Here is a 27,899-nt window from a genome sequence, read left to right as displayed (position 1 = left end):
AAAATTGTTTGTGGTGCTGGGAGTAGATCCCCTCCAATATGTACTTTTTCACAAAAAAATGATTTGCTCCCGTACACACTTTTCTCTGCTTTTTTAGTCAACGTTTCGGTCAATTAGGACCTTCATCAGGACATTAAGAAGATAAAAAGGTGGTGTGTGTTCTTTTAAACACCACAACATCAATGTGATTGGATGATTGGAAGTGTCTGCCATCCCTATTGGTTGAGGACGTGACATCGTCACATATCCATTACACCAGGAAAAAAACAGGAAGAGAAGAGAATTCACATACACTGCAACCAGGAATAAACTGGGACACATTTAGAATGTTTACGTTTAAAAATGTGTCAAGGGTCTAAATATTGTATATTCGTGACATCACAAATGGGCAGAAACCCTTACAGCTTGTTTCAAATGTAGAGTTTCTGAATACGGGCTGTGTGTATTTCCCTGTGGATTGATTGTTTCGATACTTTCACAGTATTTATATAGGACTTAAGCCTGCTTTATAATAAAAGAACATGAAAATCTCACTTTTTTTATAATATGGGACCTTTAAATTATCTAGTCCGTGACGGGAGACTTTGGCTGCCAGGTCACAAACTCTCTCATTTTACAGCTAAACAGTACACTACAACATGTCTCTGAAAACATTTGATCTGAGAAATAGGCATTACAGTAACAGAATATTGATTCATATTTGATCAGCGCTGCCTAGTTTGACCGTTTGATCGGGGTTCACGAGTGATAGACAGATGGCTCTCATAGATGGAAGCTGGACAGCAGACCTCAGATCAGCTCTGACTGGTTGTTTTCCTCTGGTCTGTGAAATCTTGCAGATGCCATTAGGAGTAGGCTACCGGAGGACACAGAGGCACATTATTTTTTTCAGATTACCTGTCTCATGCACTACTATCAGGATATAGTGACCGTTTTATAAAAAGGTCCTAATTTGTGTATCACAAAATACTACTACCTGTGAATACATCATCCGTAGTCTTGTTGTCATAATTCATTCCCATTCATCTTGGCTGAGCATCACAAATACAATCAATTTTCCAATTCACAAGTCCATTATTTAATTCACGTTTTCTATAAACACACAGCAAATAAAGGAACTGAACATTTCTGCTTTATGTGCTCAATACAAACATATGCAACAAATACACAGCATAGTAGACTACACTTTCAAACATACTGTATAGGGCTGCAGTTAACTAATATCACGTAATCAGTAGTCAATCCTACACCAAACTAAGACTTACTCATTGAAGTACCACAACCATCAACAATATTTTTGGTCTTTTCAGTCTTTGTTTGCCATCAGTTTTTTTTCTAGGACTCTGCCTTGACTAACACTCCTCCATCTCCCTCCGTCTCACAGCTCTTTGGTGCATTTTCATCCTCGACAGCCCCCTTTGTCTCTGTAATATCTCCCTGTGTCTCCTCTTGGCTTTCCATCGTCCCGTCCTCAGCAGACTCTTCCTCGTCCTTCTCCGGTGACACCTCTCCTTTATCTTTCTCCTCTCCCTCGTTATCAGCCTTGTTGTCTTTCTCCTCCTTTTCCTTCCTGTCCTTCCTCTCTTTCTCTATTTTGGAGAGGCTGTGGCACATGGACTGGACATATGTGAACACACACATGGGGTCCGGGTTTTTACCCATCATGATCATGTCACCCACTTCCAGCAGAGGGTAGCAGTCGGCCAGGGACCTGCCAGGGAGTGAAGTGACAGGGGGACAGAGGAGAGGAGAGGAAAGGAAAGGAAAGGAAAGAGCTGAGGTGAGACAAAGCAGTTACATATAGGCTATACAGAGAGAGAGTCCTGACCTTCTCACTGATTTGTATGGTCATTTTAAATGTGCAAAATACTAATCAACGGGGCAACATTAACGAGTAAAATCTATGGTAAGCAGCAGCTTTCTCTGACTTTTATCCAGCAAATTTGCATGCAAAGCTAGATTCAACGTAGACAACTCAAACTATCCTCTCTGAGGAATTTGACATCCTTCCCTCTAGTAAGATACAGGTTGAGGTTTGAGAATCGTAGGTGCAAGAGGTTTAAGTTTTCATTTATCCCATGTCCAATAAGCACTCTTAGCAGTAATAACTGATTTTTTTGGCCACCTTGGGGCAGCAGAAACAAGTTATGAACACAACATTGACTTAATCACCTTTTAAGTTGAAATGGCAAACATGTTATCATGCTTATTTGCAATCCAGCAGTTATTATCATTCATTTTGAGTCATGTTTCTGTCCTGATGAATGTAAGTCAAATATTAACTCTCTTTTAGCTCTACCAACTCCTGTGGGAAATGTCTGCTTCTTTAGCTGCTAAATGCTCCACTGTGTTCACCAACTCTCTAACTGTGTCTAACTGTGGGTTTTAGAGCTTCTTCTCTGAAGACAACTGCCTGCTGCGGCCGTAAAATGAAGTGTATATTTATATTATTTTATTTTATATTCCATATATGTTATATATTTAATTTTAATTTTATGTCTTGGATTATCATTTTGTTCTTTAGTTGCATTATTTTCTTTGATAATGAGCATTGTAAGAGGGAGATCCAAGATTTTCATTGCCAATGACTGCTTCTCTGTAATTACATACTGTATGACATTAAAGACCTTTAAACATCAATTATCTTATTGTGTTGTTATTGTGTTAATGTTTTATGCTTTTTTGCTGCACATCAATGTATTCTTGTGGGATAATAAAGATCTGGACTGAGCTGAGAGAAGCAATGAAGGGGAGAGCATTAAAAACGCCATACTCTGCAGTTTGAAAGGCCAGCGTGAAGTTTTTCTCCCTCTCCTTTGGTTTCAGGGAGCTAAAGTCGAAAGCATCAGGAAAGAAACGATGGATCAGAGCGCAGAAGGCCAGCCCGTCACACCAGGACGATGAGAAGTTCTCTATGTTGACACCCTGAAAGGTCAAAGGACAGGAAGGTAGTCACACTGAGGCTTATTTATATTATTTTAAAAGTCCTCTGGTCCCAAATCTTGATGACAAAATCTTGAAATGTGGTGATGAAGACAGTGTGTTGAGCTCACCTCATAGTTGCGAGTCTTGCTGCGACACCACTGAAGCATCTTCTGTTTGATTGAAGCTCCTGTAGCCCCGGCCGTAGATGACCTCTGAATTTTGAAGTTGCGGGGTGCCGGTGTCCTAAAAATGGCACAGTATTGCACAATGTCTAATGAAACCCTTATGAGACCATATTTACTGTCATTTATATGAGTTACTGGGTACAATGACTTACTCTGGTGCACCTTGTTGGAACTTGGCAATGATGTCGTTTTTAGCAGCTGCTCTAATAGAGCGTGCCGAGGGTCTCGGTCGGGAGAGAGAAGAAGAGGGAGGACCACTCTTTCTTTTGGGCTTCCCTTGCTTTTCTACCTCCTTACTCTTTCCTTTGTCTTTTGTTTCTACATCCGCTTCCTCGACTTGTTTTTCCTTCTCTGCCCCTTTTGCTGCTTTTTCATTCATATCTTTTTCTGCCTTTTCCTCTGTTTTGCTCTTCTTCTCCTCTTTGTTTTTGTTTGTCATCTCCTCTTCATCTTTTCCAGTCTCACAACTCTTTACCTCCTCCACCTGCCCACCTGTCTCGTCTTCCTTCTTCTCTCCCTCCCCATCGTTTTCTCCACTCGTCGGTTCAGGATCTTTCACGTCAACATCAACGGAGGTTTTTTCTTCTTGAGCCTCTTCAACCTCTTTAGCCTCTTCAGCTTCTTCAGCGTCACATTCGGTATGCTTTGATGGAGGAGTCTGAGGCTTGTCTGCATCTCCGGCACTGGCCTCCTCTTCTCCTCCCTGCTCTGGTACTGAATCTTCCTTCCCCTTCTCCCCCTTCTCTCCCTGACCTTCCACTGTCTCCTCTGCTGGAGGCTCTCTCCCTTTACTCTCCTCCAGCTCGGGCTCATCTGTCTGGAGGACAAGCAGCGTAAAATAGAGTTTAGTTATGCATCAAATCAGATAGAAGTTACAGGTTACAATGCAAGTTTGTGCATCTACACACATTTCTGTAGATATGTGCAATTCACACTTGCACATCTACCTCCGACCTGTACACCTGTTGACAAATATGTCCTGACTTTATGCATCTTTTGTACCTTGTGACTACACGTTAACAACTAAACCAGGCCTATTCAATTACCTTTTTAGAAGGGAAAGACTTAAAAAACAGTGAGGTGCCAAGGGGCTGGACATTTACATTTCTGTGTCTGATGTCTGATCAGCAAAGCTCGGAATTTAAGTGTGAAAACAATACACATTTTAATCCTAGTAGGTTGATGTATTAATAAACACAATATTGCTTTTAACATTTTTTAATTTAGTTTGACTCTGCAAAATTTCCTCAGCCTGGGTAAAAACTTTTTAACAAAATAGGTATTTCTGTATTTAACAAGACATAACTAATGAATGGGCTAATTAGCCTATTATTAAAATCATCTTCTCATAATTTAACAATGTAAACACCCATAAACTGTAATATGTATGTGTAATATGAATGTAAGCAGATTATTTAAACAAAAACACAATGATATTGCTTTTAACAGTCCGTAACAGCGTCAATAGCGTGAATGTTGATGAACGGATAAACTCTCTTATTGGAACCCACTTATACCCATTTTTGTCTTTTTTAAGGAGAGAACAGGGGTTCTTTAGAACATCTCTGTGATAACTAAGCAACTAAATCTGTTGAGGAAAGACACAAGATGTGGTTAAAAGTTGTTCGTCCAAGCTACGTGTGGATTATCTTGAATACTTATTTATTCTTATGGAAGTGCCAATATATATAGAGTAGATAATATATACCAATTTTTTATTGGATGGTGTATGGATATTGGCTCCTCATGTAGTAATTTCCATTTCCAATATGATCATTTTAACTTGGCCACAGTCATGTTTATGATTAAAGTTATTGGTCAAATGGCAGACTACAATATATGTTTATTATTACTTTTTTTTTTTTTACTAAGGATGATGTATCTCACATCTGCCAACAAATATTTTTAACATTTTTCTGATCGGAGATGTTCAATCATCACTGTGTCATGCAAATAATTTAAAATAAGCTTGACTGAGCCATGGGGGAAGTAGCTGTAGCTCAATGTAAAATACTGTTTGCTCAGACAACGACCCCCGACGACCCCTACCTCACTTAGACATAGACATGTTCATTAGTCTGGGAGCTAATTACGAGTTTTAGTGGTGTGCAAACTACTACAGAAGTCACTAAAGCATTTGAGATATTTACTATTACAACACAATACTGGAAATAAATAATATAAAACAATTTGTATCAATATCAATTAAAGGACACACATGAGTGGAAGCCGAACACATGCTGTTGTTATCCTGCTCCAGTTTCACTGCCGAGATAAATTTAGGTTTCTGTTTTGATTGATTTAAAAAATACAGAGAAGATTTTGTAATTAACTTGGTGACAATCTTGTTTGAACTATTACTAAGAACTTCTGTTTGAAGGGTAACATTATGTACAATGTACTAAAATTAGTGTCCATGCTTTACTAGGGATTACATGGTCCTCGAACCACAGAGTATAATGTAACGTGAGACCTGAAGCTCCACTCGGGGACTTGTTGAGTATCTCACTTATCTGAATGCGGCTGAGAGGTTGAACTTTCATATGGAAATTAGCCTACTGTAGTTTTTAATAGTAGTTCACACCTGAACCTCAAATAAAGGTCAACTTCATCCCAATGAAAACTTTTAAAGCACACAACTAATCAATAAGCAAAACCCTGTTGACTCTGCATTTAAATATCAAGATGTTTCCTCTGACACGAGTGCTATTGATCAGTTGTGTCAGTTTAGGGTCATACAATCTGCTTTGAAACTTCACTAAAATCTTCAATGAGTTCAGATCTCATCGAGACAAAATGTTGCATACACAATTTTCATTTTTGAGATGAATGTAATCACATTTGAAATACTGTATAATCTGTTAAAATGTCTCTGCAGGAGCAGCCACACCAGGTCAGGCCTTGCACCGGTGACTCATCAGAGAGGGAATAGGAAACTCCACGGTGTGTTAGTGTGTGTGTGTGTGTGTGTGTGTGTGTGCATTGCTTTGCATAACTTTAGTGACTCTGTGTGTTACGTTCTTCAGACAGGAGTAAGAACAGGTGTAGCACAGCAAATTCAGCCAAAAGCACTTCAACTGTCCAAACACAACACCTGCCATGGTCACAAATACACTCACTGCCTATTCCTGGTTCAGATTGTGATACCGGTCATTGTGGATTTTTACAAATGTGACAAATTTTACGCTGCAATTTAATGTAAAAAACACAGACCTGGTTGTTGTTGTTGGTGTCAGTCTGACTGGTCGTCTCAGATGTCTCCTGGCTGGACGATTCTCCATCCATGATGTCCAGAAAAGTCTGTTTATCCACTGGATCAAAGGTCAAACCAGACTCTCTTTTAAACTAACGCCCCAGGACGATTAAATGATCTATCTTCCCTAGAAAGTTTTCATTCAGTCAATCCTCCTCACAGGACGCCTGCTCAATGTCTTGCTCTCTGCTCCTCACTACTCTTCTTTGCTTCCCTGTCTCCCCCCCTCTCTGTCAGCACTGCCCCCGTGTTTGTGATGTGTGTGTTGGTTTGTGGATATCTGCCTTCACCCCCTTTCACCAGACACCCCCACCCATCTGCTTTGTGAGGATGCCTATGCTTCTTTATCTGACCTTTCGAACAACACGGGGTCCCGAAATAGAGTCACGGTGACATAGGCGCAGTCCAACGGACCAGACAGCTGCGTTTGCTGTGGAAACCGTGGCTGTATATACACACACACATATATAAAGCACACATATGCAGTCCATTAGACATGCTGCTCACAGACACCCAATCCGCCTCTTTGCTCTTAATGTAAATTGTTGATATATACACACCTATTCGAAGATTGATGCCACTCTCATGTCAAGAGAGCGGCATCAATCTTCTCGTCTAACTCTCAGCAAGAAAACAACAAAGCGTATTTCCCAAAATGGGAAACACCAATTTAAAGGAACTTTTTCATGAAATTTGACTGAGAGTCGTACACAATTTCTTATGAATACATTTCTCCCTGTCTGCCTTCTGTTCAGTGCACCTTTAATACTGTAAATCAGCATCAAGTGAGACAGTCAGTATGCCTCAAGCTAGATAAGTCTATTCATCAACCCTCTGAGACCCGAAATAGACCCCTTTTTGTCTTTTTTTAGAGGGGTCTTTAGGGGGAGATAGCAGGTCAACAGTAGATGTCACATAGAAGTGGTGTACATCATCTGAAAGCTGGGAACCTGAACATTAATTTTCATCCCCAAGCTCATATACTGTATGTCTCATAAGTTGTCGCAATCATTTTGGGGTTGATACCATGTGTTGCACAGAGTTGGTGCTAAATTTACCCATTTTTTACCACTTGAGAATTGATAAAAATGATCAATAATCCCTCCAAAATACCACATTAAGACACCAAGACACCTTGAGAAACACCATAGAAAAAGCCATGCTGGGATTTGGTATCAAAAACTTTTGACATTTGGACAGCATGTGATTATCATTAAGTGGGCATGTCTATAAAGGGGAGACTCTTGGGTACCCATTTAACCCATTTTCATTCACATATCTTGAGGTCAGAGGTCAAGGGACCCCTTTGAAAATGCCAGTTTTTCCTTGCTAAAATTTAGCCCAACTTTGGAGCGTTATTTAGCCTCCTTACCGACAACCTAGACAAGGTTGGTACCAATAGATTCCTTAATTTTTTTATAGTTTCATAGGATATCTGTACCTTCACTCTAGCTCCAAAACAGAACCTGCTACAGCCTCTGAAATACAGTAAAGTCGGTCTGGATCGCCCCCCGATCACGTGGGTCTCAGAGGGTTAAACGAGTTATTCATCACTACTTTGTCCAATGTGCTTAACAGAAATATAACCCTGTCACCTAAAATTGCAATCTTTTCCATCACTTTGTTTACATTTTTTATTTTGAATGTCTTTAATTAAAAAACATCCTGGACATCCTGGTTTTAAACTCATTCAGGGTTACTATGCTTTGAAGCTTAAGATCAGTCCGTCTAAATCCAATCTAAAAGCTTTCTTTCCAAATTCTGCTCTACTTTGGAAACAACAGAACACAAAAAGTCCTGCAAGCGGAGTTGTCATTTCCATAATTCAAATTCAAAAGAGGAGATAAGTAGGAAGGAATTTTACCAGGAATAGCTTTGTAAATAAAAACATACCAATGACTGAGGCGGCGTGTTTATGAAGCCGGCCAATTCATGGTGGATACATGGTTAAACAAGACTATAGTCCGACTTCTCAACTTGGCGTCCTGTCCGAACAGTTTACCTACTCATTCAACACAAAACAGATGGTTTTAAAAATAAATGTCTATCTTTATTTCCCACTCCGTCTGTCATTATCTTCTCCTACCCCCCACATCCTTCTCCTCCTCCTCCCTTCTGTCACAGTCTTGGGGGCTATAAATATGTCAACGCCTTCTTGTGCATCTGTCCCACTCCCTCCTGCTCATGACCGACTCACTGAAGCACAACTATGTATCTGTTGCACTTTGTATTGTTGTAAAACGAGAGGACATGATACTATTAAAAAGGGAAAACAAAGGAGATGTTGAGAGATTTACATGTAGGCGCTGATAATGTTAAAGCTGCTGTTTGATTGTCGTTATTTTTTTGCCATCGTTCAGGGATCATCTCAAATTATTGTCTTTACTTTGAGTGAAGTGCCTCATGCCAGTCCAGTGGTGGAAGAAGTACTCAGATCTTTTACTTAAGTAAAAGTAGCAATACTAAAGTGTAGAAATACTCTGTTACATGTAAAAGTCATGCTTTCAAAATCTTACTGAAGTAAAAGTACAAAAATTAGCATATAAATAGACTTAAAGTAAAAGTTCTCATTTTGCAGAATCATATACTGTATATATTATTGGATTATAATTAATGTGTTCATCATTAATGTTGCAGCTGGTAAATGTGGAGCTAGTTTTCATGACTTTATACACTGCTGGGTAGCTAAATAATTTTATATATATTTTGTATTATTAATCAGAATTGGCACAGTAGCTATTAACTAAAGCTGTCATATTATGTCATGAAGCTAAAGTTCAATAATTGACTCTAAATTGTAGTGGAGTAGAAGTATAAAGTAGCATAAAATGGAAAAACTCAAGTGAATATACAATACTGCAAAATTATACTTAAGTGCTTTGGTAAAGTTACATTCCACCACTGTGCCGGTCATAATCTCCTCACTTATCTGGATGTGTGTCGAGTTATTTGGGTTTCTATTCTCAATGTCTGACCACAGAGGACGAGTCGGACTACTCAAGTCCTTTACTTCTTTATTTGACTTTATTTAAAGTCTTTCACACAACAGGAATTGACTTTAAACAAGACAGTTTGACGTAAAAGGAGTTTGTCAGGTAGATAACCTTTGAAAAGAATACAAAAAGGCAAAATAAACATATCAGTCACTGCCCTTTTTAATAACATTTCCATGCTGGCTTACATGTTTTTCATCAGTATTTTCTAATTATTTTTCTCTCAATAAATGTAAATAAATTATTAATGACTTAAGAAATATTAATCACATTTAAAATATTTCTGATAAATCACCAGTTCATCAGATAAATTATTATTATTAATATTATTAATAATAGTAATAATAATAATAACTTTATTTGGATAGTACTTATCTAAATATGGTTACTATGTGCTTCACAACATACACGAGTATATAAAAAAAGATATATTACTACAAAAGACATACAACATAGTTACAATGATAAAAACATGAGAAATAAAATAATAGTGTGCAGAAAGAAAAAAAGCAACACAAAAGTTACAAATCAGGCATCTAGAAAGGCTTTCCTATAAAAATGATAAACTTCACCCAGAATAAAATATTAAATTAATTTATGTAGCTGAACATAAACTTACATAAACCGAATATAACTGTCAAATAACCTCCTTTAAACACCGAGTTGTTGCATCAAACGCTGCATAAACAAAGCAAGCCTGCAGCATCGTCAATTATAAATAAATAAATACTACCATAATTAGATTATTATCATCATTATTAAACATTTAATCTCTAGCGTTACTACTGCTTCATCAGAGGACAACACAGCCTTCAAACAAGTGAAATAATTTACATACCAGCAGCGTTTCTCGACCTGAATATCAACTAACGTTTTTCACCTGGATGATCCTGAAACAAGTCAGTCACTTTAAAGCAGGGGTCTCAAACTCGCGGCCCGCGGGCCAATTGCGGCCCGCAAGACGATATTTTGTGGCCCCCACCTTGATATGAAAGTTTAATGTTAGTGCGGCCCGCAAATTTTTTTTTTTTTTATAAAGTTTTTTATAAAGTTTTTTTTGGGGGCATTTTTTCATTTTTATTGACAGGACAGTGGATAGAGTCTTGGAAAGGGGGGAGAGAGAGAGTGGATGCGGAAAGGGCCACAGGCCGGATTCGAACCCGGGCCGCCGCGGTCACGACTAAGTCTTGTTACATGGGCGCCCGCTCTACCAACTGAGCTAACCAGGCGCCCTCGGCCCGCGAGTTTTATGTGAATGGCAGTTTGCCGTGGAAGGTCCCTTTGTTGCGCGAGCCCGAGCTGAACGAACCTACCAATCACAGTGGGGTATATGGCTCCCGGGGACGGGCAATCGGCCGGGCTTGATGCAAGCAGAGAAACATTTCACAACAACTGTGGCGGCGCCCGTGTAACATCGCATAAGCTCGATTAAAGCTTGATTTATACTTCTGCGTTGAATCGACGCCGTAGCCTGACGTGCACCTCTCCAGAAATGTAACTACACGTCGCGGCGACGCAGACCGCAACAGCTGTGATTGGTCCAGTCTCTCAGCGATGCTGAGCGGCCAGGACCCCGGACAACCACAGAAAGTTCTACTTCTCTCTGCCTCCATCTTTTCAATGTTTGTTCACACAAATCCACTCAGATATATTTTCTCTTTTCGGCGTTGCAGTAATGTCAGTAAAAGTTATTAGCTCCAACTCCCTCAGTTTCTGTTTGTAGTACAAGAAGAAGAAGGAAACTCATAGAGACGCCGCCGCCAACTAGCGGTTTGGTGGTGTAATTGCAGAGCAACACAAACACAGCAGGCACAACTTTATTGCGGAGTGACACCAAGTGGAATGAATATATATCTTGTCACACAGCCCCAATCATGTCTTTTTCAAAGCCTGCAGTGAAGAGAAAGGTTGGTGACGAGCACAGACAATTTCAGGAAAAGTGGGAGACGCAATAGAGGCCATGTTCAGAAGAACCGTTCATGTTCTTCAATGTTCCATTAATGTTCAGGACAGTTCATGTTCAGAAGAACCCATTCAAGTTAAAGAACTGTTAATAATGACGTTTGAGAAGATTGTGGTTTTTTTTAACAAAGCTTTTTTTGTGGAATACCTGATGCGGCCCAGCCTCACCCAGACTCTGCCTCCAGCGGCCCCCAGGTAAATTGAGTTTGAGACCACTGCTTTAAAGCATCACCTCACATGAACTATGAGCTCAGCTCTGCCCTCCAGTGGGACTCACACACAATGCAACTGGCACTCACTGATATTATAAATACAACTAAGGTTTCAAAACATGAATAGCCTACATAAAATTAATTAAAACAAATGCTGACTTTTGTCCTCACAGTGTGTGTCCACAACAGAGACCTTGCATGACTCACTAGGCCTATTGTGTTTGTCTTTCTGCTTCTTGGACTATATGTGCATTAAAGTGGCAGCAGGTGAATGTTTTTTTCTCTTTCTCAAATAGCAGAGCACAAAGTTTGAAACGTTTGTGGACAGGTCAAACTAAAAGATTAAAAAAAAAAAAGCTCCATTGCTTGTCAATCTAAATCCAAATTGGTCTACCCACCAATTTATGCAGACTGCTTGACCTTGATATGATTTGAAGACACAGCCCTCTGATCTGGAGTCAGATGTGCAACTGTTGCGCCACAAGGTCTGCTTTGAGAGGCAGAAGTGGCATTTTATAAAGTTGGCCTGCTAAACACTTTTATATGTCACAGAACATGGAAAGAATGGATTTTCATTTAATTTGTCAATTAAATACTCAACTGGTTGTCAAGCTAACTAAACACTGCTCCACCCACCCATTGCTTCAGGAGCAGTCACAGACCTTTGTAGCTGTTTGACCTTGACATGATTTGAACATGCAACCATTTCATTTAATTTGTTACCTAATTAGCTGAAATAATCAGCTCAACTTGTTGTCAATCTAACGATAAATCATTTTATATACTTGTTAATTTAAAGGTAAGACATTGAGCTTCAAAGTTGTTTGACCCTGATGTGATTTGAACACACAACCTTCTGATCTGGAGTCAGACGCGCTACCGTTGCGCCACAAGGTCTGCGCAGAGAATCAGAAATGGCACTTTATAGAGGTCAACTGGGTCTGCTAAGGTATTTTATACATGTCACAGAGCACAGAAAGGATGATTTTTATTCAATATGTCACACAAAAACAGAGCAATAATAGTCAAACTGAAGAATCAGCTGAACTTGTAAATCTACCTCTTATTTCACACACAGCCTTCTGATCTGACACTTAATAACTTTATCAACTGAAGCTAAAAGAATCAGCTCCATTGCTTGTAAATTTAAATTGGTCTAACTACTAAACTTATTCACACTGTTTGACCTTGATGTGATTTGAACACACAACCTTCTGATCTGGAGTCAGACGCGCTGCCGTTGCGCCACAAGGTCTGTTTGGAGAATCAGAAGTGGCACTTTATAGAGGCCAACTGGGCCCGCTAAGCACTTTCTACACGTCACAGAGGATGCAAAGGATGGGTTTTCATCTAATTAGCTGAAATAATCAGCTCAACTAGTTGTCAATCTAACAATAAATCATTTTATATACCTGTTAATTCAAAGGTAAGACATTGAACTTTAAAGTTGTTTGACCCTGATGTGATTTGAACACACAACCTTCTGATCTGGAGTCAGACGCGCTACCATTGCGCCACAAGGTCTGTTTCCAGCAGCTAAAGTGGCACTTTATAGAGGCCAACTGGGCCTTCTAAGGTATTTATAAATGTCACAGAGCACAGAAAGGATGATTTTTATTCAATATGTCACACAAAAACAGAGCAATAATAGTCAAACTGAAGAATCAGCTGAACTTGTAAATCTAACTAGTCGAACCACCTGTTATTTCACACACAACCTTCTGATCTGACACTTAATAACTGAAAGAATCAGCTACATTGCTTGTCAATTTAAATCCAAATTGGTCTAACTAATGAACTTATTCACACTGTTTGACCCTGATGTGATTTGAACACACAGCCTTCTGATTTGGAGTCAGACGCGCTACCATTGCGCCACAAAGTCTGTTTCCAGAAGCTGAAGTGGCACTTTATAGAGGTCAACTGGGCCTGCTAAACTATTTATAAATGTCACAGAACACAGAAATTATTATTTTTATTCAAGTTGTCATAGATGAAGGCGCAGAAAGAAACAGCTCCATTGCTCGTCAATCTAAACCTGAACTAGTCTAACCACCAATTATCTAAGCAGTTAGACCTTGATGTGATTCGAACACAGAACCTTCTGATCTAGAGTCAGACGCACTACCGTTGCGCCACAAGGTCTGTTTGGAGAATCCAAAGTGGCACAGAGCATGCAAAGGATGGGTTTCATTAAATTTGTCACCTAATTAGCTGATATTAATTGATTAATTAATAATCAGCTTAACTTGTTATCAATCTAACAACTTTGTAAATCTAATTAGTCAAACCACCTGTTATTTCACACACAACCTTCTAATCTGACACTTTATAGAGGTCAATTAGGTCCGCTAAGCACTTTTTATGTCTCAGAGCATAGATATGATGCTTTTTTGTTTAATTTGTCACTTAAATACTCAACTGGTTGTCAAGCTAACTAAACATTGCTCTACCCTCCCATTAGTTCAAAAAGTCACAGAGATTTGTAGTTGTTTGACCCTGACGTGATTTGAACACGCAACCTTCTGATCTGGAGTCAGACGCGCTACCGTTGCGCCACAAGGTCTATTTTTCAAGACAGAAGTAGCACTATATAGAGGCCCACTCGGCCTGCTGAGCACTTTGGACATGTCACAGAACATGCAGTTTGTAACATTAACATAACTATTTTTAAGATTAAATAAATATATATAAACTGCAAAGATAACTTGAAGACACTCTGATATAAACATCTGTAAAGTGCAGCAAAAAGCAGCATCAAATGACAAAGAGTGTAAAATGATTTGATTTATGCATCAGATCACTCAGTGAAAAAAAGTGATGCATCCCGGTCAGCTGCAGCATGTTGCACACCAGAGGGTTATCTTGTTCTACCTTACCTAAAGGATAGAGTTTACAACAGACACTGCAAGATTAAAGCATACAATGAATTAATTTACATTTAAGTGGAATTGTATACCTTGTATGGTTATATGTGACAAATAAATTGACTGATTGAAAACACTTCACTGCAATCTGAAAAGCACTACATACACTGATACATATGGCAACACAACACAGCTATACACAAGGACATTTTAAGTGTGAGTCTCATTTCACAGACTTTAAGAGGAGGCATTGATGGCTCGCTGGGAGGCGAGACGACGACAGTGCAGGAAGACAGAGAGGGGATGGATGAAGGCGAGCAGGGTGAGCAGCGTCAGACCGATGTTCACCTGAAAGGGAGAGAGAGGAGGAAGCAGTGAGAGGAGAGTTCATAGATAAAGATGGTGATGAAGGGAGGAGAAGGACCAGAGTAAGATTTACAGTTATATGTTGTGTACTCACATATAAAGGGTCTCCACCCAGAGCTCTTTTCACCAGGGCGAAGCAGGGATACTGTAGCAGACAAAACACTGCAGACAGAGCCATGATCAGACCATACAGCTTCCCAAAGTGACACGACGGGAAACTATACACACAAAAACACACACAATGATGACGTGGCAAAGAGAAGGAAGTGGTGAAAAAAACTTAGAGTGTAGAAAAAGATAATTGACAGCAGGAGTTAAAGTTGTACATCAATAAACACAAAAGACCATATAACTGCATTCATCTACATTAAGTAAGCCATTTATTGAATGTTTATATACTTATAAATGCTGGGGGGTTCAAATAAAGTGTTTGCTGTGTGTATTTAAGTGTGTGTGTGTGTTTGATACTCACGCCACACTGATGAAGGCTGCGTTACCGCCGTAGAGGAAGGAGCGGTTGAGAACCTGCAGGATGAAGGTGAGATACTGAAGCGGCAGGTACGGGGTGGCGGCACAAACTGAGAACAGCAGACACTGCAGCGACGTCACGAGGAGAGAAAGCACCGAGGCCCGCAGGTCTGCTTCCTGTTCACTCTCTCCTACAAACACACACACAAATGAAAACACACTTGTTCATCCAAAGAGACAAAATTGATGACATGTCCACACAGACAGAACAGAGCACTCAGCAGCATCTATTCACTGCACAGTTTGTTGGCTTTTATTCCAACTAAACACTAGATGAGGCCTCAATGGCTCCCTGGGTAAAGTATGCACATATCCTCATATTTATCATCACTTCTAACACACATTTAGTTTTTTTTCTTATTCAAAGTATGAAATATCTGTAGTAAGTGTGCATAACACTGATGTAGAAAACCAAATGCTGACATTTGGGCACCACTTTTTTAGGCATATTTTATAAATGGTATATAAACTGTTAATAAACCATTTATTTATGCTTTATAGGTCAGTAGCCATCAATAAGGATGACATTTGTGCCAAGCAATGAAAATACCCTTTGGTTTATTTTTCTCTACCTGGATGGCTTATTAATAGTGCAAATGGGTGATTACAGCAGGGTGCAAAGGTGACGGCGGTCATGCAAGACTGCCCATCCGGTGATCTTATTGGAGCTGCTGCACATGCGGTGCCTGCAGAGGTGGTTTGCCAGCCTCCGCTTGGATGCCAAGAAGCACAAGCGGCGCTTGGTTACCATCCCCCCCTTGGTAGAGAGTTATAGAGAACGACCTACGCTACTGGGGGTCCCCACAACACCTGTTACCCGCTGAAGAGGGTGTAGGATGGCAGACAGCAGTGTGTGTTGCCTTTTATACTTTGAGGTCCGCACATATTCGGGTAAGCACGTCCTGATTGCCTGGCTACGCTGATGCAAATTGTTAATGGGCAAAAGCGTGCTTGTGATTGGAGGAGAGTATTACTCATAGAATCCAGTAGAGGGCTTCACCTGTGCTACGGTAACAATAACGTAACCTTGTTACCTGCAGCACGAGGTTTGCCCTTGTGTCTGTCCATGATGAGGCCGTTCCAGGGAGCACACAGCACGCCACACAGCTGCGCTATAGCAAAGGCATTGGTGTACTTGCTCACTGCAGGGACAAACAAGCAAGGACAAGATGGTTAGAGACAAAATACTCTAACAACAGTTAAACAAGTCTGCTAAAATATGAGACAACGGTATTTTCTATACTCTACAGCAGCTTCTTGCTTATAGAACTTCAGTCACATCTTCTTAGTCGAAGCCTAGGCTAACTGGTAAGCATTCATGGAACGTGTCTTGCTGAGGCAGAATTATGAAAGTTGATCTAAAAAGGACGGTTTGCACAAACTTTGTTAGGATATGATGTAGTTGTTAATGTGGCTCTGTCTATTTCTTGAAAATACCCACTTACTGTAAAGCCGGGGTAGGCAGTATATTTTGGGGGTAAAAGTTCTATAATAGTTCTATAATAACCAGTGAAGTGTTTCAGAGATTTAGAGAAAATGTTGGTAATAGTTTAGCCTTCTGCTAACTCACGACAGCTCCAAGCAGAAGGCTAAGCTATTAGCAACATGTCTCCATCTCTGAAACGCTTCGCTGATATTGCAGCTCGCTAGAGCCTCGAATCCCAGTATGTCATCTCAAAGGGCTTTACAGACCCAGTGTGTAGGATCTGGCAGTATCAAGCGGTGAGGAGAGGAGATTGCAACCAACTGAAGCCTTTCCCGTGTGCCAAGCGTGTTGAAGAGCTACGGTGGCCGATGTGAAAACGCCAATGACCCTTTCTAGAGCCAGTTGTTCTAAGAGTAGAGTAGGTCATTTGGAGCAGAGCCAGTGAGAGAGAGTGTGTGTGTACGTGGGAAGTGAGTGTTGAAGCAAAAGAGAACAAGCGGCGGCGAGAGGAGCGAGTATTGTTATCGACTCCGGCCCAAGCAGGAAAAGTTAACAGTGTTTGGTTTGTCCGTTCTGGGCTACTGTAGAAACATGGCGGTGCAACATGGAGGACTCCGTGAAGAGGACCCGCTCCCTATGTAGATATGAAGGACTTATTCTAAACTAACGAAAACACAACAATTCTTTTCAGTTTCAGGTGATTATCGATAATGAAAACATTCTTATTAATATTATATTCCATTTCTGTCAATAGATCCCCCTAATTGTTACACACTGGTCCTTTAAATAGCTCTAACAGTAGTATTTGTGTGTGTTTACCCAGTGAAGGTTCTCCTGCCGTCAGCCGCTGCAGCATGGGGTTGAGGGTGCCGATGAAAAAGTGATGTCTGAGCTGTATCACTGACAACCAAAGCAGCAGCAACACAAAGCGCCTGGACTTCACACAGTCACAGAAACTCTTCTCTGAGAAAGACGAGGGGATACCAGAGAGATGAATGAAGATGAGGAAAAAACAAAGATGAAGACAGATGTGATTATCTTATTCTGTTATAACTATGCACATACTGTATCTATGCCACAGTAAAGTGAACAAACCTTGTTTCACAAGGACGTCCTCGTTGAGGGGCATTTTCTCTGTCGTCATCTTTGCGTTACCATTCGCTGTTACCTGCTCTGAGTTCAGAGTCTTTGATTTACCACAGGTTATCCTGACAAAGATCAATGTAGGAGTTCTTTGATTATTATTTACTTAATTGCAATAATCACATAACAGGATATTTTCAAGGAATGTGGCACAATGATGTGAAAATAATAAATACGATAATAAAGATTTGCAACTGAATTAATTTATCATAAACCAGAATTTTTGGATGAGAAAAGTTTAGTGTATTTTCAACTTTTCACTGACTGATTTTTTTTAAAAGAAGCAGATTTGTTTAAATTGTTTTTTTAATTCATATTTTTACTTGTATTTTTGCAATATTATTTAAGCACGTATGAAGTATTGAAGTGCGTGTGGTTTCTTGGGGATTTGTACCCGTATGTGTAGTCATCAGGCAGCAGGTAGGGAATGTGATCTCTGGGCAGCAGGAAGAAAGTCCTGAGGAGGTGGATGACGCTGCAGGCAGACAGGAAGAGGAAAGAGGAGCGGAGAGAGACGCCGGCCTCGTGTAACAGCTGTTGGACATCAAGATCATCGTTACAACATGTGATGGTATAAATAAATCCTATATATTTCATTTATAAGAGCAGTGTGTGAATGATTATCACCTTGATGACAAGGAAGAGTGCTGAGGAAGACCCGAAGGCCCCGTTATAGAGAGTGATGATGGTGGAGCGACGTGAGCCGAACAGGTTTCCTATCTTCAGGAGAAACAATTTAATTTGTTAAAACAAATGTTGCATTTAAGTCAGTTTTTGCATCTACCTTTCTGTCATTCGATGCAAATTTTGATTTCGCTGAGTTGAATTGCCTGTTTGAACATGAAGATTTGGGCTTAGTCTGAGAAATGCCCTGCAGCCAACAAAGGTGCACTGAGGCCAAACTGTCTTTTGTTTGTGTTCTTGTTTAATGATGACCTGAGGACAGACTCCACATTTTGTTATCTGTAAACACTACTAAAGTATCTTGAACATCAGACCTCTGTCGCTTCCGAAAAAAGCTCCTACAACTGTGTTTCATAACTTTCCTTTAATATTGGGTGATAGGATGAGTTGGAATTAGTGGTTCTTGATCATGTGTCTTTCCTACTCTAACTTTAGGCGTTACTCCGCTGACAGAGCACAGATGCAGACATCCGGAAATAGATAACAAAAAAAACAGATCACCAAACTTAAACTTATGAGACATACACATTTTCTAGGAAGAAAATACAAAATTGAACAGTTTAACAGGACATAATTCAAAGAGTCTCATTTTTCTTTTCTTTTGCAATAATTTGCCAATCCCATTTACAGCAAATATCAACAATCCACAGATTCTAAAATATAAAGATTAACTGATTAAAGCTTCAGTAGGCAGACACTTTTTGGCATCATTGGGCAAAAAATTCTTTCAGCATATTGTAATTCAAGTGTTCTGAGAGAAAACTAGACTTCTGCACCTCCTCATGGCTAATTTTTAAAATCCGTTTTTTAATCTGTATGACTGCTTATACCTGAATGTTGGTCATTTGAAACAAGTCGCCACCCGCTGCCAGGAGGGAGAGAGCTGGGAACAGCAGGTTGGACGAAGCTGATCGGAAAAGAAAAACAAGTAGGCTACTTCTTGTCAGTATTTCTTTAGACAATAAGGTTCCTGAGAGAGCACAAAAACAAAGAGACGGATTGATGTTTTTCACCTGCATTCGAGAAGGCCACCGTCAAGGCCCCCGTGGTGTAAAGAAATCTGGTGGGAAAGAGAAATTCAAGTGTTGTTTCCTTAGTATGAGAGCGAGAAAGATGTTTTCAAAGACAAGATTTTACTAACAAAGAATTTAAGTTGGGAAAATTGGTCTTAAAATTAATATATCTAACAAACTTTCAGCACTTCCACTCCTTGAGGGCGCCTATGCCAACTTTTCTGTCTTTCAGAGGCTGTAGCAGTCCCAGTGTTAAAGGAGCAGTGTATAGGATCTGGCGATATGTAGTGGTGAGGTTGCAGATTGCAACCAACTGAAACATCTCCCATGTGCCAAGCGTGTAGATACGAGCATCTCTGAAGTGGGCTATCAAAACTACTCTGTCTGCCTTCTCACTTTTCTAGCTATCCAGTATTCACAGGAGCGTGTACAGTATTCACATACACATAAATGCAAACAAAACAATTTTCTCACCTAAATAAATGATTACATTTCAGTGTTTTTTTTAGAGACAAACAGACTTCGACTGAATTTCTCTGTTCTGCAGAGCTAAAAAGGTATTCTCGAAGAGTATAAAAATGCTGCTGTTTGAATTTGAAGTTTGAATTACAAAATAAAAAAAGACTCTTTGACGTGGTATATTTGTGTTCAATTATTGCAGACTGCTATTTTGGTTAGTTTATCATTATTTTTTTCACATTTTTGTATTCTTTGGAAGTATCAAAATTAATCAAATACACCTTAAATCAATGAGAGATTAGATGATGCATTAAATCTTTGCTAAAGGAAATCCAATCAAACTGTTATTGGATTAAACCATCACACCTCTAGTCAGTACACATGAAGTGCAACAAACTAGGAAAACGTGCACTTGTGTGTTAATAATCAAACTAATGAACAACCTCTTTTCTCTGTTTGTCATTTCATTCCTCTTAACTACCCAGCTGGTGGGCTTTTACTCCTCTACTGAATAACTGTAAATTACAATATTATGAGAAATTACATGTGTAATATTTTAAATGTATTGACCATTAACTCTGAAGTATTTATGGTGTTGTTGGACTCACATTCCAAAGAGCCGAGCCACCGTGGTACCAAACCGGTCAAAGAGGAACCCATTGGGCAGCGTCACGAAATTGAACATAAAGGAGGCGATGGTGAAGATAAGAGAGAACTGTTCATCTTGTCCACTGCAATCTGAAGACATATGCAACATAAAAGAGAGAGCCAAGATGGTGTAATATTAAACAGGTAAATTAAGATCAGAGAGGCCTTAGGTTGTGCCTGTATGGTTGATGCCGTGCTGCTTTTCCTTTAAGATAACATAACTCCTCTCTCTCTTCAAGGACCAGTGTGTAACATTTAGGGGGATCTATTGGCAGAAATTGAATATAATATTAATAAGTACGTATCTTTAGTGTTTAATTACCTGTAAATAAGAGTTGTTGTGTTTTTGTTATCTTAGTACGAGTCGTTTATATCTACATATGGAGCTGGTCCACTTCACGGAGCTGGTTGCCATGTTTCTACAGTGGCCCAGAATGGACAAACCAAACACTGTAAACTTTTCCTGATTGGGCCGTAGTCGATAACGTTACTCGCTCCGGAGTTAAACCTGCAGTACGCAGAATGTTTTTGGCATCATTGGACAAAAATTCCATAATAACCTTTCAGCATATTGTAATTCAAGTGTTCTGAGAGAAAACTAGACTTCTGCTCCTCCTCATAGCTCTGTTTTCAGGCTTTAAAAAATCTAGCCCGTGACGGGAGATTTTGACCAATCACAGGGCATTTCAGAGAGAGCGTTCTATTGGCTGTGCTGCGGCTGGTGGGCGGTGCTTGGTATTCCCTCAAATGATCTCAACATGGCTGCCGGGTCACAAATTTTCTCATTTTACAGCTAAACAGTACACTACAAGATGTTTCTGAAAACATTTGAGGTGAGAAATAGGCTCTATAGGGCCATTCGCCTTTTCAGATCAGCCACCGTAGTTGTCCTACGTGCTTGGCACACGGGAGAGGTTTCAATCTGCAACCTCACCACTAGATGTCGCTAAATCCTACACACTGTTCTTTTAAGCTAAATAAACTAATAAATATATGACGATTTTATAGAATATTATGCATTGCTGTAGATTAAACTACCCAACAGTATATGAAATAGTTAAAATTAGCATCTACAGCAATAAAATGCAACATACACACACATCAATGCAGCAGTAATATTAATTCAAAAACATCATATATAGTAACACTTACAGGGAACACATTTCTGCAGAATGAGCATTGTTACTGTTGGTACTTTAAGTAAATTTACCCTTAAAGGTTTTGAATACAGGACTTTGACTTGTAGAGGATTATTTTCATAGAGAGTATTAGTACTTTTACTTAAGCAAAGGATTGGAATAGTTCCTCCACTACTGAATGAAGTAGTGCACAGAGGCCTGCATAAAGAGTTGATTTGATTTGAGAAATTCAGATCCTTAGAAATCAAAGTAGTGGAGGTGAGGATATCAAACTGACCTAACTCTGTTGCATTGACTGCTGTGGTGTTGACGCACAGAGAGCTGAAGTAGCCCTCCGTCTTCAGGACAAAAACAAGTGAAGCCCATCCGAACATGATTCCGGCAAAACACAGACACTCCACCAGACCTGTTGCAAAGGTGAGGCAGCGTCGTACCATCAAGCTGTTCCCAAGACCCGACATGGTCCCTCACACACACACACACAGGTGGCTCCTGTCACTGCACCTGCCAAACAGAGATACAATAATAATACAAAAATATATATATAAAAATACAAATGAGAAATGTAATTCTGATACATTTAGAGAGGACTATGTGTTGTCATGAGCCCGTTCTGAACCTTTAAAGCAATGATGTTTTCATATAAATAGAACGTGACCCGCATTACCAGCTTGTTCTCATTCCCAGGCCACAAAACACAGACGTTTTGACATGACAAATCAAAAACACAAATGATCATAATCCTAATCTTAAGTGATGTGAGCTATTAAAACATCTGAGCACAAAATGTGCTGCTTGAGTCCAGGCCGTTAGGTCCGAAAAATGGACTTTATAGTAACAATCCCATTTTAACAACAAAAGGAATCAAACACGACTTTTTAACAAAGTAACTTCCTGTGAAGTCACAAAAAAGCAAAATGCATGGTTATTAAATTGTATTATTCTCCATCTTACTACTCTCTAGTACTCACAGTTCAGCCTCTGGGTCTCTCCAAATGCTCTCACAAACCACACCTGTCTGCTCTTGCTCTACTCTCTTTCTTTATTTTCCTCACCAGTTCCCTCCCTCTCCTCCCTCCCCAGTGTTTTTCTCTTTCTCCATCAATTTGAATCTGCCTGTCTGTCAACCAACACCTGCCTGTAAGATAATTTATGAAACTGTACAGTATGTCTTCCTGTTTCATTTGTATTGGGGTCCTTCCCCTGCTGCCGGTGTAACAGGGTAGACCAGTATCATCACTGTCATATCAGCTCAGTTTCACACTGAAGTGGCTTCGTGTGTGTGTGTGTGTGCTTGTGAGGTAGAGGGAATTCACTTTTGCTGTGAGCTAATTGCTGTGATTCACATGCTGATTGAAGGCAGGTGTGCCTCCACTCTGGTGTCTACTTAAACCTGTAGTAGGCAGTATATTTTTGGCATCATTGGGCAAAAATTCCATAATAACCTTTCAGCATATTGTAATTCGAGTGTTCTGAGAGATAACTAGACTTCTGCACCTCCTCATGGCTCTGTTTTCAGGCTTTAAAAAAACTAGCCCGTGACGGGAGACTTTGCCCAATCACAGGTCATTTCAGAGAGAGAGTTCCTATTGAGTGTTCCTATTGGCTGTGCTGCGGCTGGTGGGCGGTGATTGGTATTCCCTCAAGAGATCTCAACATGGCTCCCGGGTCACAAACGTTCTCATTTTACATCTGAACAGTACACTACAAGATGTTTCTGAAAACATTTGAGACGAGAAATAGGCATTACAGTAACAGAATATTAATTCATATTTGATCAGTGCTGCCTAGTTTGACCGTTTGATCAAAGTTTGTGAGTGATTGACTCGTGGCTCTCATAGACGGAAGCTGGACGGCAGACTCCAGATCAGCTCTGATTGGTTGTTTTCCTCCAGTCTATGAGATCCAGCGGATGCCATTAGGATCATCGGAGGACACTGGAGGACACCGAGGCACATGATTTTTTTCAGATTACCTGTCTCATGCTCTACTGTCAGGATATAGTGACTGAAATAACCAACCTGCGGAGCAGCTGACCCTTGGAGCCTTGGACTGTTCTTCCCATGCCCGCTATATGACACTGACTGCCTTCCCTTCCTCCCTTAGTAATTGAGGATAATTAGTACTGCTCAGTAATGTGTACCTGAGCAGAGAAGGAAGTCACTCTCCCTCTGCGTGTGTTTTAATCAGAGCTTCTCTCTGCTTTGTTAACATAGCCGGGCTGGTTGTGCGTGCTTTTAGTGCACGTTAGTGCATGTGAGCTTGCCCCACTGGCTAGCTCTTGGCCGCTGCTCTGCACTGCTCTCATATGGCGGTTACAGCTGGTAACGCCGTCCTGACCGACGGTGCTATTGCCAAAACGTAGCACCCACCCTCCAGTCCAACGAAATGCATAGTTAAGTTGTATTATTATCCAGCTTACTATAAGCAAACCAATTTGGGAATCCCTTAAAGAGAAATAAGACAGAAGACAGAATGAAATTACAGCAAATCGCCTCCAAAATAGCCATGCAGGGAGATAAAGAAGATAGTAGCCCATCTGATTTAAATGAAAACGTGTTTGATTTAGTTTCTGTAATCCTTTTGTAAATGTGGCCTATATTATCATATTTGATAGTACAATGCAGTTTAATGCAGTTTAATATATGATAAATGGGTACTGTAGATATACAGAGGAAAAAAACGTTTATGAGTGTTGATTGATACTGTATATCTGTATGTTGTCTGTATATCTGTATGTTGTCTGTATGTTTTTGCATACATTACAGCTCCATACATACAGTTAAACATTTTATAAAGCTAGAAATGCTGTGTGTACTATATTTACACTGTATCCCAAAAACATGCATTATTCTTTGACATTTTACATCTTTGTACACATTGATGATGCCACCATCATCCCCTCTCTCTGTAATCCTCCAGAGGTGCAACCCCTCTGCCCATTTCTAGGGTGTGACCCACGTCATATCTGAATTGTCTTGACCAGGGTTCAACCCGGGTTGACTGGTTTGGTTTGAATTGACCAAAGGAGGATTGAATCAAGGTAAGATAACCCTGGTCCAACCCTGGTCATTGGTGTGAAAGGCATATGGAACAACAGTTTAGTTCTTAATGTTCAGTTTTATTGCTACATAATGGTTTCAGCAAAACAACCTGCTACCAACCTGCATACCAATCCACTAAAACAAGTTGCTGTTCTATTTATGTTTTTTTATTTTATGGGTTATGTTATGAGTTATTATGAGTCTGGGTGATTTTGTGAAAGTCAAGTGTCACATCATAACACACCACTATCAGTTCCATGTTGACAGTAAACTGCATCATCTGGAAAAGTATGAGGTGATTAAAATAAATAATTACATTTAAGTGTTTTTTTTCACTGAAGTGTCAAATTCTGTCTACTGTCTACACATCTGAGAGACACACAGACTTTGAATTTCTCTGTTCTGCAGAGCTAAAAACAAAATATCCTTGCAGAGTTTAAAAGATATTTGATGATGCAGATGATGAAGATGCATTAAAACTTTGCTAAAGGAAATCCAATCAAACTGCTGTTGGATTAAACCATCACACCTAGTCAGTACACATGAAGTGCAACCAACTGTAACTTGCACTTGTTCCTCAATAATCACACTAATGAACTAGTCAATATTTGTCATTCCATTCCTCTTAACTACCCGGCTGGTAGGCGTTTCTTGATGAGAAACTTCATGGATAATACTTTAAATGCATTGACCATTATGTCTTAACTAATCAAGGTGATATTGGACTCACATTCCAAAGAGCCGAGCCACTGTGGTACCAAACTGGTCAAAGAGGAAACCATTGTCAGGAAACTGAATGGAAACGATGGTATATTAAAGATATATGCAATCTGTTGAGACATAAAACAGAGAACAGAGGTCTGTATACAGTATATACGAGTTGTAATCAAATACAACTCTTTATGCATGCCTCTCTGATCGTAAAGGTGGCAGTAAATGGCAGAGAGGCCTGCATAACAAGTTGTATTTGATTGCAACTGTTTATGCAGACCTCCCTGATCTTAATTACTGTATCATAGCCACAGAAATCAACTCATCCTGTTGGCTGAACTTCACACATACACAGAGTAATAGCAGAGGTCAGTGCTCTGACACTGAATATATAGAATATAAACAGTGAAAACAAAACTAAGTAGTAAATGAGGCAATTATTTTCTACTGGAACTACATAAGAATTGATTGATTATTGGTTATACATTATCACAGAAAATAGATCCCACACCCTCCGTCTTCAGGACACAAACAAGAGCAAATAAAAAATATCAAATGTAATTCTGATGGTGTAGTAAGGGAAGGTCTAACAAAACATTCTGGCAAGTTGCATTATGGGAAGGGTAGTGACCCATACTGGGGACTGAAAGTCTGCATATCTCTCGATTTTGACCACTCTTTTTTAAATCCGTCTATGAAAACGGATTTGTATAAAACTTCAAACAAAATTGAACCAAAGTGAACTGATTGAGATTTAAAGCTGAAGTAGGCGAGATTGTAGCAAATATGATTAAGAAAGTTTTTTTTATAAAACGGTCGCTATATCGTGACAGTAGTATATGAAACGGGTAACCTGAAAAAAAATCATGTGCCTCTATGTCCTCCGGTGCTCCTAACGGCATCTGCAAGATTTCACAGACCGAAGGAAAACAAGCAGTAAGAGCTGACCTGAGGTCTGCTGTCCATGAGAGCCGGCTGTCAATCACTCGTGAACTCCGACCAAACGGTCAAACTAGGCCGCGCTGATCAAATATGAATCAATATTATGTTACGTTAATGCCTATTTCTCGCCTCAAATGTTTTCAGAATCATCTTGTAGTGCACGGTTTAGCTGTAAAATTAGAAAGTTTGTGACGCTGCCGCCATTGTGAAATCTGGTGAAGGAACACCAAATTCTGGTCACATGACCGGAGCACAGCCAATAGGAACTCTCTCTCTCAATGAAATGACCTGTGATTTGTCAAAGTCTCCCGTCACGAGCTAGATGTTCTAAAGCCTGAAAACAGAGCCATGAGGAGGAGCAGAAGTCTAGTTATCTCTCAGAACACTTGAATTACAATATGCTGAAAGGTTATTATGGATATTTTACCCAATGATGCCAAAAATATACTGCCTACTGCTACTTTAAGTTTCAGTTTGATTGAATTAACCTGTTGAATCCACACCCCACCATTTCCAAGTGTGATAAGCAATACAAATGTAAAAACAAAAATAAATGCAACTAATTTATAGAATTTGGGTTAAAACAAATTATTGAATTCAGTATGTTAATAGAAGACTACACTTGGGCTGTTGAGTCTGTTGGCGCCACCGTGTGACCAAGTAATAACATTGCATTGCCTTGTGACAGTTGTTAGTATATCCTGTGATGATGAATAGGGGAGACCAGGTTTGGTTTTGGTTTCAGGACCTATAACTCCTTGAATTTGTGTTAGAGCTCTCAAATTTTGACACAAAGTACCATATTTATCTACTACAAATAGCAAATTTTCCAACTTCTTCAACTATAGAACAGAATTAATGATATCAAACTTTTCCAGACTCAAATTTCCAGTCTTCTTGGTAGATTTTTCAAACCGATTTTGTGACTCGGGGAGGATGCTGACAAGATTTTACTCAAAGTTTTCATCCAGCTGTCTTTTCCCATTTGGAATTGTTAACCAACCAGGCTTGGTATTTACCTTCCCAGTGTATTTAGTCTGTGTTTCAATGTCTCTGTGCCAGTTCGTCTTTGCCCCCCATGTCAAGCATTCCAGCGATTTCCCAGTGTTCGTATTTTGTTTTTTTTCTGATCCCTGCCCGTTTTTCCTGACTATGTTTTTGCCTTTTCCTTGTCGGCTCTGCTTGCCTGTATTTGACTGCTTACCTGTGTACCGAACCTTATTTTGGCAAGTAAAGACTGTTTAATTGCACCTGCCCTGCTTTGAGTTGTGCTGAGTCCTGTTTTTTCTCTGTGGGTTTACCGGTCCTACCAACAACATCCTTAAGTTATTTAATTTATGGCCTTGTTTTACTAGAATACAATTGCATTTTCTATACCATTTGTAATAGTAATAATGTT

At 39.7% G+C, this 27,899-nt stretch overlaps 2 protein-coding genes and 5 non-coding genes across 9 annotated transcripts; all 7 read right to left on the bottom strand.

The window, feature by feature from the left end:
- Positions 1-1,294: 1,294 nt before the first annotated feature.
- smtnl1 (smoothelin-like 1) lies at positions 1,295-10,239 on the bottom strand. 3 transcript variants are annotated; one of them, XM_074648778.1, is made up of 6 exons: positions 10,195-10,239; positions 6,324-6,421; positions 3,263-3,927; positions 3,054-3,168; positions 2,774-2,925; positions 1,295-1,711 (listed from the first exon to the last, which is right to left on the bottom strand). In XM_074648778.1, the coding sequence occupies exons 2-6, from the start codon at positions 6,393-6,395 to the stop codon at positions 1,336-1,338; spliced, it is 1,380 nt and encodes a 459-aa protein (XP_074504879.1). In that variant the 5' UTR covers positions 6,396-6,421; positions 10,195-10,239; the 3' UTR covers positions 1,295-1,335. The 3 variants fall into 3 exon arrangements, with proteins under 3 accessions (XP_074504879.1, XP_074504878.1, XP_074504877.1); XM_074648777.1 differs by lacking the exon at positions 10,195-10,239 and adding an exon at positions 8,257-8,591; XM_074648776.1 differs by lacking the exon at positions 10,195-10,239 and having other exon boundaries at positions 6,324-6,899.
- A 2,116-nt stretch (positions 10,240-12,355) lies between these two features.
- trnaw-cca (transfer RNA tryptophan (anticodon CCA)) lies at positions 12,356-12,427 on the bottom strand. The gene has a single exon. It is a non-coding gene; the product is annotated as a tRNA-Trp (tRNA).
- A 286-nt stretch (positions 12,428-12,713) lies between these two features.
- Positions 12,714-12,785, bottom strand: trnaw-cca (transfer RNA tryptophan (anticodon CCA)). Its single transcript has one exon. It is a non-coding gene; the product is annotated as a tRNA-Trp (tRNA).
- Positions 12,786-12,982: 197 nt separating this feature from the next.
- trnaw-cca (transfer RNA tryptophan (anticodon CCA)) lies at positions 12,983-13,054 on the bottom strand. Its single transcript has one exon. It is a non-coding gene; the product is annotated as a tRNA-Trp (tRNA).
- A 289-nt stretch (positions 13,055-13,343) lies between these two features.
- On the bottom strand, positions 13,344-13,415 carry trnaw-cca (transfer RNA tryptophan (anticodon CCA)). The gene has a single exon. It is a non-coding gene; the product is annotated as a tRNA-Trp (tRNA).
- Positions 13,416-14,024: 609 nt separating this feature from the next.
- trnaw-cca (transfer RNA tryptophan (anticodon CCA)) lies at positions 14,025-14,096 on the bottom strand. The gene has a single exon. It is a non-coding gene; the product is annotated as a tRNA-Trp (tRNA).
- A 459-nt stretch (positions 14,097-14,555) lies between these two features.
- LOC141775902 (equilibrative nucleobase transporter 1-like) lies at positions 14,556-22,264 on the bottom strand. Its single transcript, XM_074649642.1, has 12 exons — positions 22,081-22,264; positions 20,625-20,754; positions 19,558-19,604; positions 19,375-19,451; positions 18,488-18,580; positions 18,255-18,394; positions 17,813-17,925; positions 17,537-17,680; positions 16,326-16,433; positions 15,236-15,422; positions 14,858-14,981; positions 14,556-14,745 (listed from the first exon to the last, which is right to left on the bottom strand). Exons 1-12 carry the CDS (start codon positions 22,262-22,264, stop codon positions 14,635-14,637), a joined length of 1,458 nt encoding a protein of 485 aa, XP_074505743.1. The 3' UTR covers positions 14,556-14,634.
- Between the last annotated feature and the right edge of the window lie 5,635 nt (positions 22,265-27,899).

The sequence above is a fragment of the Sebastes fasciatus genome, chromosome 10 (assembly GCF_043250625.1).
Source record: "Sebastes fasciatus isolate fSebFas1 chromosome 10, fSebFas1.pri, whole genome shotgun sequence".
Taxonomy (NCBI): domain Eukaryota; kingdom Metazoa; phylum Chordata; class Actinopteri; order Perciformes; family Sebastidae; genus Sebastes; species Sebastes fasciatus.
Note: the sequence above shows the minus strand (reverse complement) of the source record. Positions and strands in the feature narration are given on the sequence as shown.

Coding starts and splice junctions, on each gene's coding strand:
- LOC141775902 (XM_074649642.1), bottom strand. CDS start 22,264: ATGTCGGGTCTTGGGAACAGCTTGATGGTACGACGCTGCCTCACCTTT. Junction 19,452..19,557: donor GGTGGCCTTCTCGAATGCAG/GTGAAAAACATC, acceptor TTTTCCGATCAG/CTTCGTCCAACCTGCTGTTC. Junction 18,395..18,487: donor CACTCTTCCTTGTCATCAAG/GTGATAATCATT, acceptor GATGTCCAACAG/CTGTTACACGAGGCCGGCGT.
- smtnl1 (XM_074648778.1), bottom strand. CDS start 6,395: ATGGATGGAGAATCGTCCAGCCAGGAGACATCTGAGACGACCAGTCAG. Junction 3,928..6,323: donor ACACCAACAACAACAACCAG/GTCTGTGTTTTT, acceptor CTTGTCCTCCAG/ACAGATGAGCCCGAGCTGGA. Junction 3,169..3,262: donor TTCCAACAAGGTGCACCAGA/GTAAGTCATTGT, acceptor TGCCATTTTTAG/GACACCGGCACCCCGCAACT.